Below are 13,178 nucleotides of genomic sequence, written 5' to 3'. Positions count from 1 at the left end.
CCATCAGCCGTCAAGACACCCGGGGCCCGATCTGACACTCTCACTCCTGCTCCAGTGTCATGTCCACAGTGACTCAGCAGGTGCGGGCTGTGCCCAGCACTGAACCGCTTGGATGTCTGCCTGGCCTCTGAGTGGGCAGAGGACTACTCTGGACAACTTCCCAGGCCTGTCATAACTCCTTAGGTTAAATACTAATGGTTCCTAAAAGAAGTCGCTGGGACAGCAGGGCAGGGTGTCTGGATGCCCGAAGGGATCCCCAGGCAATTCCAAAAATACACTGGAAAAGAGCTGGAAGGCATGTGGTTGGGCAATTTCCAAGATGTTCTTCCTAAGAAAGGTAAGTGCTGTGAGTAACTCAAAGTCCCCACCTGGGTCTCACACAGAGGAGGGAAGGAGGCAGCCTCACACGTTGGGGAGGGGACAACTATGTTGGCTGAAAGCTCAGAGATGATCCAACTTCTGTTTCTAGAATGGAGAGGATGCGCAGCATGGCTGAGCACCCGGGGGTGCCACAGGACAAACAAAGGTGGTACATCTCTCACTGGTCCCTTAACACTATGTGTAAAGCTGAAAATGTTGCAAAGAGAGAGCTGCAGATTTTATGCTTGAGCACAGAATGGGAGAAGAGAAAGCAAGGATTACACTTTCTTTTTGGGGGGCAGCACAACTCAGCATGAGGGATCTTAGTTTCCCCTTCAGGGATGAGGGCTGGAACTCGTGCCCCCTGCAGTGGAAACTCTGAGTCTTAACCACTGGACCCAGGGAAGTCAAGTAATTACATTTAACACACAATTCAGGACTTAAGAAATTTCCCACTTCCAGGATCCGCCAGCTACCACTCATTCTGGCGGTCAGGAGTACCCCGACAGGACCAAACTAGTGCAAAAGCATCCACCTTTGTACAAATGAGAAAATCGAGAACCCCTGTCCAATTGCACAGGACTGAGTTGGCGGTAAAGTTTCCATCCAGCCTTGCCTTCAGATTCCCTAAATATTTTCCCAATCCTCTTCCAAAAATGGGTCCCTCTCTTCCTTTTTCCGCCTGCACATTCTCTTTCCCAGGAGACCGGGTTCTTGGGAAAAGCAACTGCGGCTCTTAATCTGGAACTCGTCTATCACAAGTAAATGCGCCAATGCGCTTTGCGCATGCGCCTAGTGAGCCTAGGCCCCACCCCCCGGACTCCACCCACTCCTCTTCGCCCATCACCAACATGGCCTCTGCGGCAACAGCCTCTCTTGCCAGGCACAGACGTGGCGACGTCTGACGTCATAGGACGGCGCCGGTAGTCCCGGAGGCTGCACGTGGGCTCGGAGTTGGTCCTGGAGCCATGGATACGCCGTTGAGACGCAGCCGGCGGCTTGAAGGCCTAAAGCCTGAATCTCCGGAGAACCCCACCTCAGTTTTGCGGGTGAGACGGGCCCTTGTGGAGTTCGAGTCGAACCCAGAAGAAACGGAGGAGCCTAGGTCTCCACCGGGCCTGGGATCTCCCAGTCGTCAGCCGGAGACAAGCCCAGGATCACCTAGTCTGCGGAAGGGGCCAGCCTTGGGGTCCCCTCGAAAGCAGCCAGAGCTGGACTCAGGGTCCCCCCAAGGTCAGCGAGATCCAGACCTGAATTTTCCCCAAAGTCAGCCGGAATCGAGTCCTGAATCCCACCTACTTCAGACAAAGCCAAGTGAGGAGTCACCAAAGTTCTCCCAGAACCAAGGAGAAGCGGACTCGGAGTTGCCTAAGAGTAAGGAGGAGCCGACCCCGGGGTGCCCTCGACATCAGTTGCAGCAGGACTCAGGTTCACTAGAGCCTTTCCCCGGTCAGAAAGCACCGGGTCCCGAGCCCTCGAAGCCACTACAGGAGCTGACACCGCGGTCGCCCGGCTCCCCACGGGATCAGCATGAGCCGAGCAAGCCACCTGCAGCTGGGGAGCCGGCGAGAGAAGGCCCCGCGCCAAAGAAGCGAGAAGGTTCTTCGGCCCAGGCCCCAGCGTCCAAGAAGCCGAAGGAGGAGGTTCCTGTAATCCCGAAGGGGAAGCCCAAGTCTGGGCGGGTGTGGAAGGACCGCTCAAAGAAGAGGTGAAGTGGGGGACAACAGGGCAGCATTGGGGTTTTGTGTGGTGCTGGGGCCTGGGTGCAGTCTGGAGATAGGCCATGGGTTAAACAGAGCTCACATCAGTGGGAAGTCACACAAACATGTCATTATAACCCGAAAGTGGTAAAATGCACTGAGATCTCAGGCAGGGATGTCCTCAAAGGACCCCTGGATAGCACTCTCCTGTCTGTGTTCATTCAACACAATTTATCTTTGTCTCCGCCTTCTCTTATAATGGGGCAGAAGCAAGTATACCAGCAAGGGAGGTCTTCATGGACCAACATCCATTACAGTTATTTGCCTTTTTAATAAAGGCGTTAATAAGCACCTAGTATAAAGGTTGCTACTAAGCATTCTAGTACCTACTGTTCAGGGGAAGGGCCTTTCAAACAGGGACCAGCATGCATCTTGGCATTTAATCTACCCATCAGCTCTCTGAAAACAGCAGGCATTAGGATTATCCTCATTTTACATGTGAGGACCTCTTGGCTCAGGGAGGCTAAATGAGTGGTAGAGGCAGGACCTGAACACAGATCTGACTCTGAAGGCTGCATGAAAGCCTTTTACCTATGCTCTATAGATCCACCTTGCACTGGATTGCAACCTTCTTTTTTTCTTTTAATTTTTTATTGGAGTATAGTTGAGTAACAATGTTGTGTTAGTCTCAGGTGTACAGCAAAGTGATTCAGTTATACATATACCTGTATCCATTCTTTTTCAAATTCTTTCCCCATTTAGGTTTGACATAGTATTGAGCAGAGTTCCCTGTGCTATACAGTAGGTCCTTGGGGCTATCCATTTTAAATACAGCAGTGTGTACATGTCAATCCCAAACCCCCTAACTTATCCCTTCTAAAGGGTATGCATGAGGTCATGTCTTTCTGTACTGCAGGCAGTGAGTACTCAGTTAAATGCTTGTTAAATGAAAGAACAAAGAGGCTCAGCTGATTAAGGAAGTGTTTAGGCTGCCAGTAAGGAGGGGTCCTGGGAAATCCCATGGACAGAGGAGCCTGGCAGGCTACAGTCCATGGAGTCATGAAAGAGTCAGACAAGACTTAGCAACTAAACAACAATAAAACCACCTGGCAGGCAGGAACTTGTGACAGTGAGGGACCACGGGGAAGGCAGTGATTTTAAGGAAGAAGCAGAAATGTACTAAGAATTGACTGTATATCATGCTTTGTGTGCTAGGCCTTTTGCAGATGTCATATTGCTGAATCCCCTGAAGCCCAAGGCAGTGGGAACTATTCCCCTCCCCCATTAAATGGAGAAGACTCTAAAACAGGGAGTAATTTCCTACAAGTCACCAATCAGAGACTTTGGACTGTTGGACTTGGAGAAGTGGGTGGTGGCACTGCCCTTCCACATCGATGCCACACGTCCCAGAGAATCCTGAGGCCACTGATGGCCAGGCAGGACCAGATGAAGAGGGAAGAGGGTGATGAGCAAGTTGAGTGTGGGAGCCTGGTACTTGGGAGGTGGAGGGGGGAGATGAGCTCGCTGAGCAAGAGGGGGCTGCCTGCACCCACGAACAGGCTCAGCAGAGGATACCAAGAAGCGAGAGAAACAGGGTATTTTGTCCCAGCTCACGGCATGAAACCCTTCCTGACTTCCTGTTGTTTGCCTGGAGACGTGCTCCGGACTTCTCCCTCTCCTCCACCATCACTGAGCATCTCTCACACTGACCTCGCCTCCGTGTGCCCCTGTGGGTGATGCTTCCTCCCAGCTCAGGACCTTTGCACATACTGTTCTGCTATTGAAAGGCTGTCCCCCTGGCCAGTCCCTGCTCATCTCTCAGGGCTCGGCTTAAACATCGCTCCCTGGGAAAAGCCCTCTTTTTCCAACCCAACAAGGGTCAAGTCCTCAAGCTGTGTGTTGTCATTGTACCTTATACTTCTCTTTTGTTAAAGAGAAGTATAAATGCTTGCACAAATGCTTGTTTAGTTGTGTGATTCTTGTGGGCTGCCAGCTTCCCCTCTAGACCAGAGGCTTCAGGAAAGGGGGGATTTACCTTTAATGGCTGGATTCCCCCAGAGCCCAGCACATGCTAGACACTGAGTTGAACAAGTAGATGAATGAAAACAAAAGGCAGTTCATTCATTTAACCAGTTTTCATTGCATCAAGCTAGGGTCTGGGGGTAAGCGTGGCTGTAAACAAAACATTCTGGTTGTGAGAAACGGGTAACCAACCCATAGTATATCAGTAACAAGGAAAAGAGCAGAGAGTGTGGGCCGTTTTCACAGTGATCGGAGATAACTTCACTGCCCCGGGGATGTGAGCAGAGGCTTGAATGAACATATCGGAAAAGAGTATCCAGGCAAGGGGAACAGGAAGTCCAGAGGCAAGCTTGTGCTCCCCTGTTTGAGAAACAGTCCAGAGGCTTCATCAGTGGGCACTGGGGGCACCGTAGGAGGAGAGTGGTCAGGGGTCACCGGGCCAGGTCACGCGGGTCCTTGTAGGGACCCAAGTGCACAACGGAGCCATGGGGAGTATTGAGCAAAAGAGTGATTCAATCTGACCTCTGGGAGGACCAGTGTGGCCTGTAGAGGACAGACTGTTCCGAGGGCTGGGGCGAGAGCAGGGAGACCAGTAAGGAAGCTGCTGTGGTAGAATTAAAGCACCTTCAGAAGCTGCACCAGGCCTGTGGATAAGGGCCAGAAGGGCAGTGGAATGGGTGTTTGGAATCTTTGAGGAAGCAGCTCTGGTGGTTGGTGAGTGAGCTGTAACATCAGAAGGTGGGGGGTGGGGTGGGGAGGCCAGCACCTACTACAGCTGTGGAGGGATGGGTGGGGGGGTTTGAGGGAGGCAGCCAAGGCTGGGAAGGCCCACCTCCCGTATCTAGGCCCAATGCCCCCTTCTGCCCAGTCTTCCCTGAGTGAGCCAGCTCCCATCTCTAAAGGGTGGATTCACTGGGCACCTACTATGTTCAAAGCACTGGGCTAAGTACTTCTCGGGCTGAGAGCCACTAACCCTCCCACCACCCTTTGCAATGGCAATGGCCCTCGTCTCCAGGTAACACAGACTCAGAGAGGCTGCCTGGCCGACTGTCACACAGGTAGTAAGTGGTGGATCCACACCTGGCTTCCTTCAATCTTCAGGTAAATGCAATGCTCTGAGACTGCACTGCCTCAATGTCTTATCCATCAGTCACCTATGGCTGTTTAAATTTAAATAACTTACAATTCAAGTTCAAAATTCAGTTTCCTGGTCATCAGCCACCTTTCAAATGCTCAGCAGCCAGTGTGACTTGACGCTCCCTGATTGGCCAGTGTAGATAAAGGGCGTCTCCACCGCTGCCCCAGGGGGGATTCAGCTCCCCTCTGTCTTGTCCCTTTGGGGGCCTCGTGCCCCAGTCTGAGATGCCCGGATGTAAGGGCAGGGAGGGGGTCCATGCAGCAGGCCCTTGGGGAGGGTGACAGGGAGCAGTCGGGGGTGGGCTGGGGTGGGGCAGGCAGAACTGGGGAGGGGGGAAAGCAGGCTGAGGATGGACAGGCCTGGGGTCAGGGTCCAGGCTGTATGTGCCAGACTCCTAGGGAGCAGGCAGGGGGAGAGACGAACTGGAAGAGCAGTATTGAGCCTTCCCCGGGGGTGGGAGTGGGGCCTCTGCGCGGTGCCCACTGCAGCCTTCAGAGCCCTGCTTACTGTGACCGTGTGGGCTGTGATACAGTGGATGTGGATAAACAGGAGCTCTGGAAAGTCAAGAAATTATTGAGGGAGGTGGAAAGGCCACTACGAAAGGATCTGTTGAGAAGGAAAGAAGGCCCGTGGGACACCCGCACCCAAGGTTTCAAATCGTTCAGGAAAAAAAAGGGAGGGGCATGGTTGCAGAAACCCCCAGGCCCGTATCACCAGTCAAGGCAGCCCTCAGCATTTGCCTGGGCTTGTTCCTCATTCCTTCTTGCTCCTCAAAGTGTTTTTCCTTTTTCCTGGAAGATTTTACAGTGTATCCTACATAGGTCATCCAACCCCTAGATCCTGGTGGTGTTCTTACAGAGGTGATCTCGCTCCTCCTGTGACCTTGTCACTGTCACTCTAGAATATCCAGACTTCCCTGATGTTGCCTAGCTCCCACTCCGTGTTCACATTGCCCCTGCTGGGAAGAGAGACTCTGAATCACTGCAGGGGACCGTGACCATTCACATGTTCTGAGATGAAACGGGCACCCCAGTAGGGAGTGAACCCTGCTCCAGAGGCGTCCACACCCAGGCCCCCTGCACTTGGGCAGAGCAGTGGAGCTTGGTAGCAGAGGCCGTTTGGCCTGGACCTTTGATCACAGACTGCTCCTCAGGAGCAGGATGTCCCAGAGCAATTATTTCGCCTCTCTGAGCCTTGGTCAGCACCTCTGTAAAGTGGAGAGAATGAGAGTACCCGCCTTAGGCACATAACCAGGGCTTCAGAAATGGCCTTGAGTGTGATTGGGAGCCCTTTCCTGCCCCAGGCCTGGACAGTCAACTGCCTGGGAAGCTGGCAGGTGGGGAGGTGATTCTGACTGCATTCTGGGGAAGAAGGCCCAGAGCTGAGAGGAGGGAGGAAAGCAGGCATCGCACTGGCTCCTTGAACACCCGCTCCCCCCATCCAGGTTTTCCCAGATGGTTCAGGACAAGCCCCTGCGCACATCCTGGCAGCGGAAGATGAAGGACCGGCAGGAGAGGAAGCTGGCCAAGGACTTCGCCCGGCACCTGGAGGAGGAGAAGGAGCGGCGCCGGCAGGTGAGGGGTGGGCCGGGCAGGGGACTGAGCGGGTGTTGGCCGTAACAGGGGCAACTGGGGAGAGGAGCTGTCCTCTAACCCAGAGACCTTGGGAAGACAGGGAGCTGGGCCAGAAGCAGAAGCGCAGTCCAGGACCCCAGGGTAGGGAAGCCCAGTGGAACATCACATTTAGCCAGGAGGCTTATGTGAGCCCCAGGGATGGGAGGAGGCTGAGGATGAAGACCCCTGGTTCCTCACTGGTGATCAGAGCATTCAGTGAGATGGGCTCAGGGGTCCCTGCCCTGGACCTGCTCTGATGGGAAGAGCTGACGAATCGGGGGCTTTATCCTGGGTGTTGTTGCCAGTGTCCTCTGAGACACAGCTCCCATACAGCAGAGAGGGCTGCCTGCAGAATCCTCCAGTCCTCCCTGACACTCAACCCCAAGGCCACAAATGTCCCTTAGAGGTTCGTGCCCAACCTCTTTAGTCTTCAGGAAGCACCAGCAGGCAGCATCCAGAGAGAGGGAGGTGCTGGTGTTGGTTCACCAGGAGCAGAGAGATCAGTGGGACCTTACTCACCTGAGGGGTCCCAGGGGCCCCCAAAGAGTCAGACACCTCACCCCCAGCTTGTGGTCCCTGCCCACCCTCAAGGGAAGAGGTGGGCCAGTCACTCAGTCATCTGTCCCCCGTCTTGAGTCGCCCCAGCTCAGCTCCTGTGGCAGAGACCTTGCAGATGGTGTGGCTGCCGCCATGTTCTGGGGCCTTATCTCACTTCCTGTGCAGCCCTGGCTCCCTCTTGGGCAAGACAGAACCTTCTTGTCACCATCCTCTTCAGGGGTGCCCCTGCCCAGCCCCCAGCCCAGACCTTCCCCAGGCTCTGGGGAGCTCAAGTGTCACTTCTCCTTTCTCCCCACGGGCCCAGGCTACCCCTTCTACCTTGAGTTGCCAAAGCCTAAAGAGGCCCCTGACTACACACAGCCTCGAGGCTGCCATCCCTGCCCCGGGCCCACCAGGGACAGTAGTCAGCGTAGCCATTCCGGAGGAAGACTCCACCTAGATTCACCTTCTAAGTGTCCCCAGTGGGCCGGTACAGATCCAAGCCCTGTGTATGTATTCGTTCATTTAGTCCTCAAAGCAATCTCATGTAATCACATCTTCACTTTAAAGATAGGCGGTAGAGGCCCAGAGCTTAAACCACTTGGCCAAAGTCACCCATTTAGGAAGCAGCAGCGTTAGGATTCAGACTGACCCAGATCGCTCTGAGGTCTCTTCTCTGTAGCCTTCACCCTTCCTAGCCCTGCACTGGGGAGACCCTTGGGAAGCCAGCCTCACCCTTGCCCTTGCATTCTGGGGGCTCGTGGACTTTAAGGAGGAGGGGGACACTGAGAGGATGGAAATGACGGGAAGGGCCAGTGAGCCTTTCTCCCCGGGCGGCAGTTGATGAGGGGCATGGTGCAAAGGACCACTGTCCACGTGAGCCTGAGTTTCCAGGTGGGGTACTACCCATGTCTTACGCCTGATCGGGTGCCCACCTTCTCAGGTGGAGTCAGGAACTTCCTGCTACAGCAGGCCTCTGGGTGGTGGTCCCACGGGCAAAGGGATAGTTTCCTCTCTGGCTCTCCACCCCCACAGCACCAGGAGCAACCGGGAGCTGGGATAAGTGGCCCTTTGGCCCTCCTCCCTGGGAATTCTCTCAGCTCTCACTGCCTGGGAGACCGGGGCCGCCTCAGCACCCAGACCCATACATATTTCCTTCCCCTTTGTGTCCAGGAGAAGAAGGAACGCCGTGCTGAGAACCTGAGACGCCGCCTAGAGAACGAGCGGAAGGCGGAGATCGTCCAAGTGGTGAGTGTCACCCTGTCTGGGGGATAGGCTGGATGTCGGGTTCCAGACACCCTGGCGCCGCTTCCTCATGGCCCCCCGCTTATGCCACAATCCCAGGCCCCTGCAGTGACCTCCCTTTCCTTGGGGAATGAGGTGGAAAGCCTGGCCACACTGATGCCCTCCCCTCAACCATCCCCAGATCCGAAACCCCGCCAAGCTCAAGCGGGCGAAGAAGAAGCAGCTGCGATCCATCGAGAAGCGGGACACGCTGGCCCAGCTGCAGAAGCAGCCGCCACAGCGGCCGGCCACCAAGGTCTGAGCTCAGGACGGCCGAGGTCTTTGGTGGCCAACCACCGTGTCACACACGGCAGCCCCCGGGCCACTGGCCACATGCCTCTGTTGACCCAGCACTCTGGCTCTGTGGCTTCCAAACAGGGGCTCCACCCGAGCCGGGGCTCTGAGCCTTCAAGGGCCATCGGGCAAGTCTCTGTGGAGCGGACAGAGCCTGGAACCTCCATCCTGGAACAGAGACTGGAAGACAGAAAAGGGTCAGCCCTCTCCTCTCCCACTTCCGACCACTGCCCTCTTCTTTCCAAGTGCCTTCAAACTGAGAAGAGTAATTTCTGCTTCCTCAGGGAGCTGAAGACTGGAGGGTGACTTCCCAAAATGTGTGGGCTCTGTCTCAGGGTCTTGGGTCCAACCCAGGCCAGGAGACCGGAAGTCAGGAATCTAGCTCCTCCCTGAACCTTTCCAAAGGTTGTTTTGGATCCCTCTGCAGCCCACTGACCCTGTCACCCAGCAGACTAAATCGAACTCTACCACACTTTGCAACACTTAAAGTTAAAATGGGGTGGGGAAGGTGTTTCTCAGGGGGGGCAGTATCTCTCTATCTCCCCCTTTCCTGTCCCAGACTCTGCAGAAGCCCCCAGAAATCTGATTAATTGATGCCATCCAGTCTCCAGCAAAAAATCTTTATTGAACGCCTGCTGGGTACCAGCACAATTCTAGGTGGCAGGGAATATAGACAAAAGTCTCTGTCCTCAAGGAGCTTTCATTCTGATGGATAAAACATAATAAACAACTAAAGTGTATCGTGTGTCAGATGGCGCCAAGTGCTGAGTGAAGCAAGGGAGTAGGGCTGAGGGAACATGGGTGAGGATCAGGATGGGATGTCTGTCCAGTCAGCTGTCCATCAACTGTTCGTTTGCCTAGTATGGGAATAAATGAATAAACACTGGGAGCCCTGAACCATGTCCCAGAAGTTTCTGACCCGGCTCTTCCATGGGTATTCCATCAGCCAGACGTGTACTGCGCCAAATGCACCAGGCCTGGGATGCTGAGCCAAACAGACAGGATAGTGGAGGTGCAGCGGTAAGTTACCCCTTGCACCTGCCAACTGAGGGTCAGAGCTGCAGCCCCTGTGAGGTCAGGAGGAGAGGGACGCACAGATCTGGGGGTTACCAGCATTCCCCAGAGGGCATCCCACGGAACTGAAGGCTGGCACATCAGGTGAGCTCAGAAAAAGGGCTGTGGTCTTGGAGGTTGCCAGGCACATTCAAACACTATAGACCTCAGTACAGATACTCACTGTACTTTAACTAGGCCAGATTTCCCAAACATTTGACCATAGCACCCCTTGCTTTTGCCATTTTGGGCAGTGCTGGGGCAGACAGATGGAGGCTCCCAAGCAGCTTACTATCTTAAGGACCTTGGGTATGGGGTGGGGGGTAGGGGGCCTCTTTCACATACTAATAGCAATCAAACAGGTAAATGCCAATGGTTAGTATGCAGATCCTCTATGTTGGGCAGGTTATTTAACTGTCCTCCACTGCAGTTTGCACATGGTATCAATAAAAAGTGGGGCTAATAGAACTTGACCCTCTTCCCCAGACAGATAAAGCCTATATAGGTCAGTAAGTGACACCTAAACGACCACAGTGAAAAGGTTAGCTCGGAACAGCGCTTCCCAAACCTTTCCTCTCACTTTCTGCTCCAAAACTACATTACTGGTTTAATGTAAAACTCGACCTCACCCATCACCTGCTAAAATAGCTCCAGGGAGATGCGTCCTGTGTATCCACTACCCTAGCTTGAGACGTCTTAGGGTTTTAGCCTCGCATTACTCTTGGGAACTTGGAAACAAGGAATTTCAGTCCCGCCCCCCTCCCCAGCCCCGCGGCGCCCTTGGCCGGGCCAGCTCAATCAGACAGAATCCCTGGATAACTCCTGCGCAATAATGCTTGAGAAGCACTGCTTTAACTCACTTCTTTTCTGAAAAGAATTCACTGAGTCACACGGGGGGCTTTAACATGCAGATAGATTCCTTAGCCTCCCTTAGACTAAGAGCCAGGATATCTACATTTGGACATCCTGGCCCTGGGGAAGCTACTACGCGCGATCGTTCCCAGCCCCTGCCTCCCCGGGGAGAATGGAATGGTTCTGAGCCGGGCGATTCGGGTCCGCGCCTCCTACCCCGAGGTGGTGCTCAGCGCCCGGTTCAGGGGGCCCCGCTCGTCCTGAGACAGGGTGCGGTCCCTCTGCGGGGCAGCCGCGCGGTCGCCCCGCAGCCAGTCGAGCAGGCGCGCGGGCCAGAGCGCAGGCAGGCGGTGGCCGCTGCTATCGGAGATGGAGGAAGCCGAGGCGTTGGTGGAGGAGGCGCGGCGGCGCCGGCGATTACTGCCCCCGGCGGCCAGGTCGCTGTCGTCCACCAGCACGCTCTCCAGCACGCTCCGCAGAGAGCGCCGCAGCTTGCGCAGCACGTCGGGGCAGGTGAACACGTAGAGCAGCGGGTTGATCACGCTGTTGATGAAGGCCAGGCTGGTGACGAAGGGCAGCCCGCGCCACACGAGCGGCCGCAGCGACGGGTTCGCGTGCGCCCGCGCCTCCATCACGCTGAACACGTGGTAGGGGCCCCAGCAGAGCGCAAAGGCAGCCACCACGGCCGCCACCAAGCGCACGAAGCGGCTGGACCGCCGGCGGCCGCGGTGGCGCAACTGCGCGCTCACAGCCAAGTGGCTCGAGGCGATGATGGCCAGCGGCACGGCGAAGGCCAGCAGGAACTTACTGACGGCCAGGGCCGTCTGGCGCGAGTCGCACGTGGCGTTGCGGTCCGGCCCAGGGCTCAGAAGCAGCACGTTGTAGTAGCACATGATGCGCCCGTCCAGCCGCGGGATGGTGTCCCGGAACACGAAGTAGGGCACGGTGTTGATCACGGCCAGGACCCAGAGCGCCAGGCAGACCTTGTGGGCCGCAGCCACCGTGCGGTGGTTCTGCGCCCACACAGGCCGTACCACCTGCAGGCAGCGGTCCAGGCTGATGGCGCTGAGCAGGAAGCCGCTGGCAAACATGTTGAGGAAGAAGATGGAGGAGTGTAGCTTGCAGAAGGTGGTGCCCAGCTTCCAGGAGTGGCCCACGGCCAGGAAGTAGGTGAAGAAGGGCAGGGAGGCGGTAGCCAGCAGGTCGGACAGGGCCAGGTGCAGCACCCAGGTGGTGACCACGGTCTGTCGCATGCGGCACCCCACCACGAAGAGAATGAGTCCGTTCTCCACCAGGCCCAGCAGCGAGGCCAGCCCGTGCAGCAGCACCGACGCATGGTCCATGTAGCGGATGCTGGAATTGCTGTGGCTTTGGAGGCGGCTCATCTGCTCCAGGAGGGGACAGAGCGGCTTCGTCGTGACATTGGCCAACATGATGGGCTCTGCGGCAGAGAGGAAGAGGCGCTGTGGGGGGGAAGGGGGGCAGTTCTGGGCAACGGGGGACCCTGGCCAGGATATGGGACTGTGTCTAGGTTATAGGGTTGTTGGGAGAATTAAATGAATTAATAAATATACAAGCATTTCAGGGGCTGCCGTGGTGGCTCAGTGGTAAAGAACCCACCTACCATTGGGAGACATGGTTTCAATCCCTGGGGTGGGAAGATTCCCTGGAGAAGGAAATGGCAACCCACTTCAGTATTCTTGCCTGGGAAATCCCATGCACAGAGGAGCCTGGTTGGTCCATGGGGTTGCAAAAGAGTTGGACACGACTTAGCGACTAAACTACAGCAACAACCATTATAGGCATTTCAAACAAGAGTAAGCACAAAGTAAGCACTATATCAATGGCATGATTAAGTAGATAGCCTAAGATCAGTTGGAGAAATAGGTACCAAGGTCAGGCCAGGCGGGACTCCCTTTTCCCAATCCCTAGAGCACTGGGGCGTGAGTTAGGCTCCCCTAAAGGGCAGGAGGATTCAACTGGGCTGGGGGACGGGAAGGGAAGGAGTCTGTGCCTTTAAGGGGTGCCTTCCCTCCACCCACCCCCAGCACCCCCCAGACCTTGCCTCCCTGCAGATCTTCCTGCAGCCCTTCACTCCTACAGTGGTGGCTGGTTGGGTGTGTGGCTGCAAACAGTGGTAGCACCGCCCCCACCCCCCGCCCCCCGCCTTGATAGTTGAAGAGGAAATAAGATAAGAGCAGGGAGAGAGCTGGGCAGGAGGAACTACCAGATTTGGGCTCTGGAGGCCCAGTAGGGCCAAAAGACCTCTCCCCTGCCCAGGGGCGGCCACAGGCACTCTGCCAGTTCCAGGAAACCCAGCCTGAT

The 13,178-nt window shown here is 55.7% G+C and overlaps 2 protein-coding genes across 2 annotated transcripts; one reads left to right on the top strand and one right to left on the bottom strand.

Annotated features, from left to right (window-relative positions):
* The first annotated feature begins 1,324 nt into the window (after positions 1-1,324).
* Positions 1,325-9,631, top strand: CCDC86 (coiled-coil domain containing 86). Its single transcript, XM_068978268.1, has 4 exons — positions 1,325-2,068; positions 6,665-6,794; positions 8,544-8,618; positions 8,797-9,631. Exons 1-4 carry the CDS (start codon positions 1,329-1,331, stop codon positions 8,914-8,916), a joined length of 1,065 nt encoding a protein of 354 aa, XP_068834369.1. The 5' UTR covers positions 1,325-1,328; the 3' UTR covers positions 8,917-9,631.
* A 1,434-nt stretch (positions 9,632-11,065) lies between these two features.
* On the bottom strand, positions 11,066-12,286 carry PTGDR2 (prostaglandin D2 receptor 2). The gene has a single exon (XM_068979131.1). It carries the CDS (start codon positions 12,284-12,286, stop codon positions 11,066-11,068), a length of 1,221 nt encoding a protein of 406 aa, XP_068835232.1.
* Between the last annotated feature and the right edge of the window lie 892 nt (positions 12,287-13,178).

This window comes from Capricornis sumatraensis, chromosome 8 (genome assembly GCF_032405125.1).
Source record: "Capricornis sumatraensis isolate serow.1 chromosome 8, serow.2, whole genome shotgun sequence".
Classification (NCBI taxonomy): domain Eukaryota; kingdom Metazoa; phylum Chordata; class Mammalia; order Artiodactyla; family Bovidae; genus Capricornis; species Capricornis sumatraensis.
The sequence above is the reverse complement of the archived record's forward strand: the minus strand, read 5'-3'. Positions and strand labels throughout refer to the sequence as shown.

Bases quoted from the DNA above. Each gene is read 5' to 3' on its own strand.
- CCDC86 (XM_068978268.1), top strand. From the start codon at position 1,329: ATGGATACGCCGTTGAGACGCAGCCGGCGGCTTGAAGGCCTAAAGCCT. The intron at 2,069-6,664 runs GTGAAGTGGGGG...CCCCCCATCCAG, and splicing joins AAGGACCGCTCAAAGAAGAG to GTTTTCCCAGATGGTTCAGG. The intron at 6,795-8,543 runs GTGAGGGGTGGG...CTTTGTGTCCAG, and splicing joins AGAAGGAGCGGCGCCGGCAG to GAGAAGAAGGAACGCCGTGC.
- PTGDR2 (XM_068979131.1), bottom strand. From the start codon at position 12,286: ATGTTGGCCAATGTCACGACGAAGCCGCTCTGTCCCCTCCTGGAGCAG.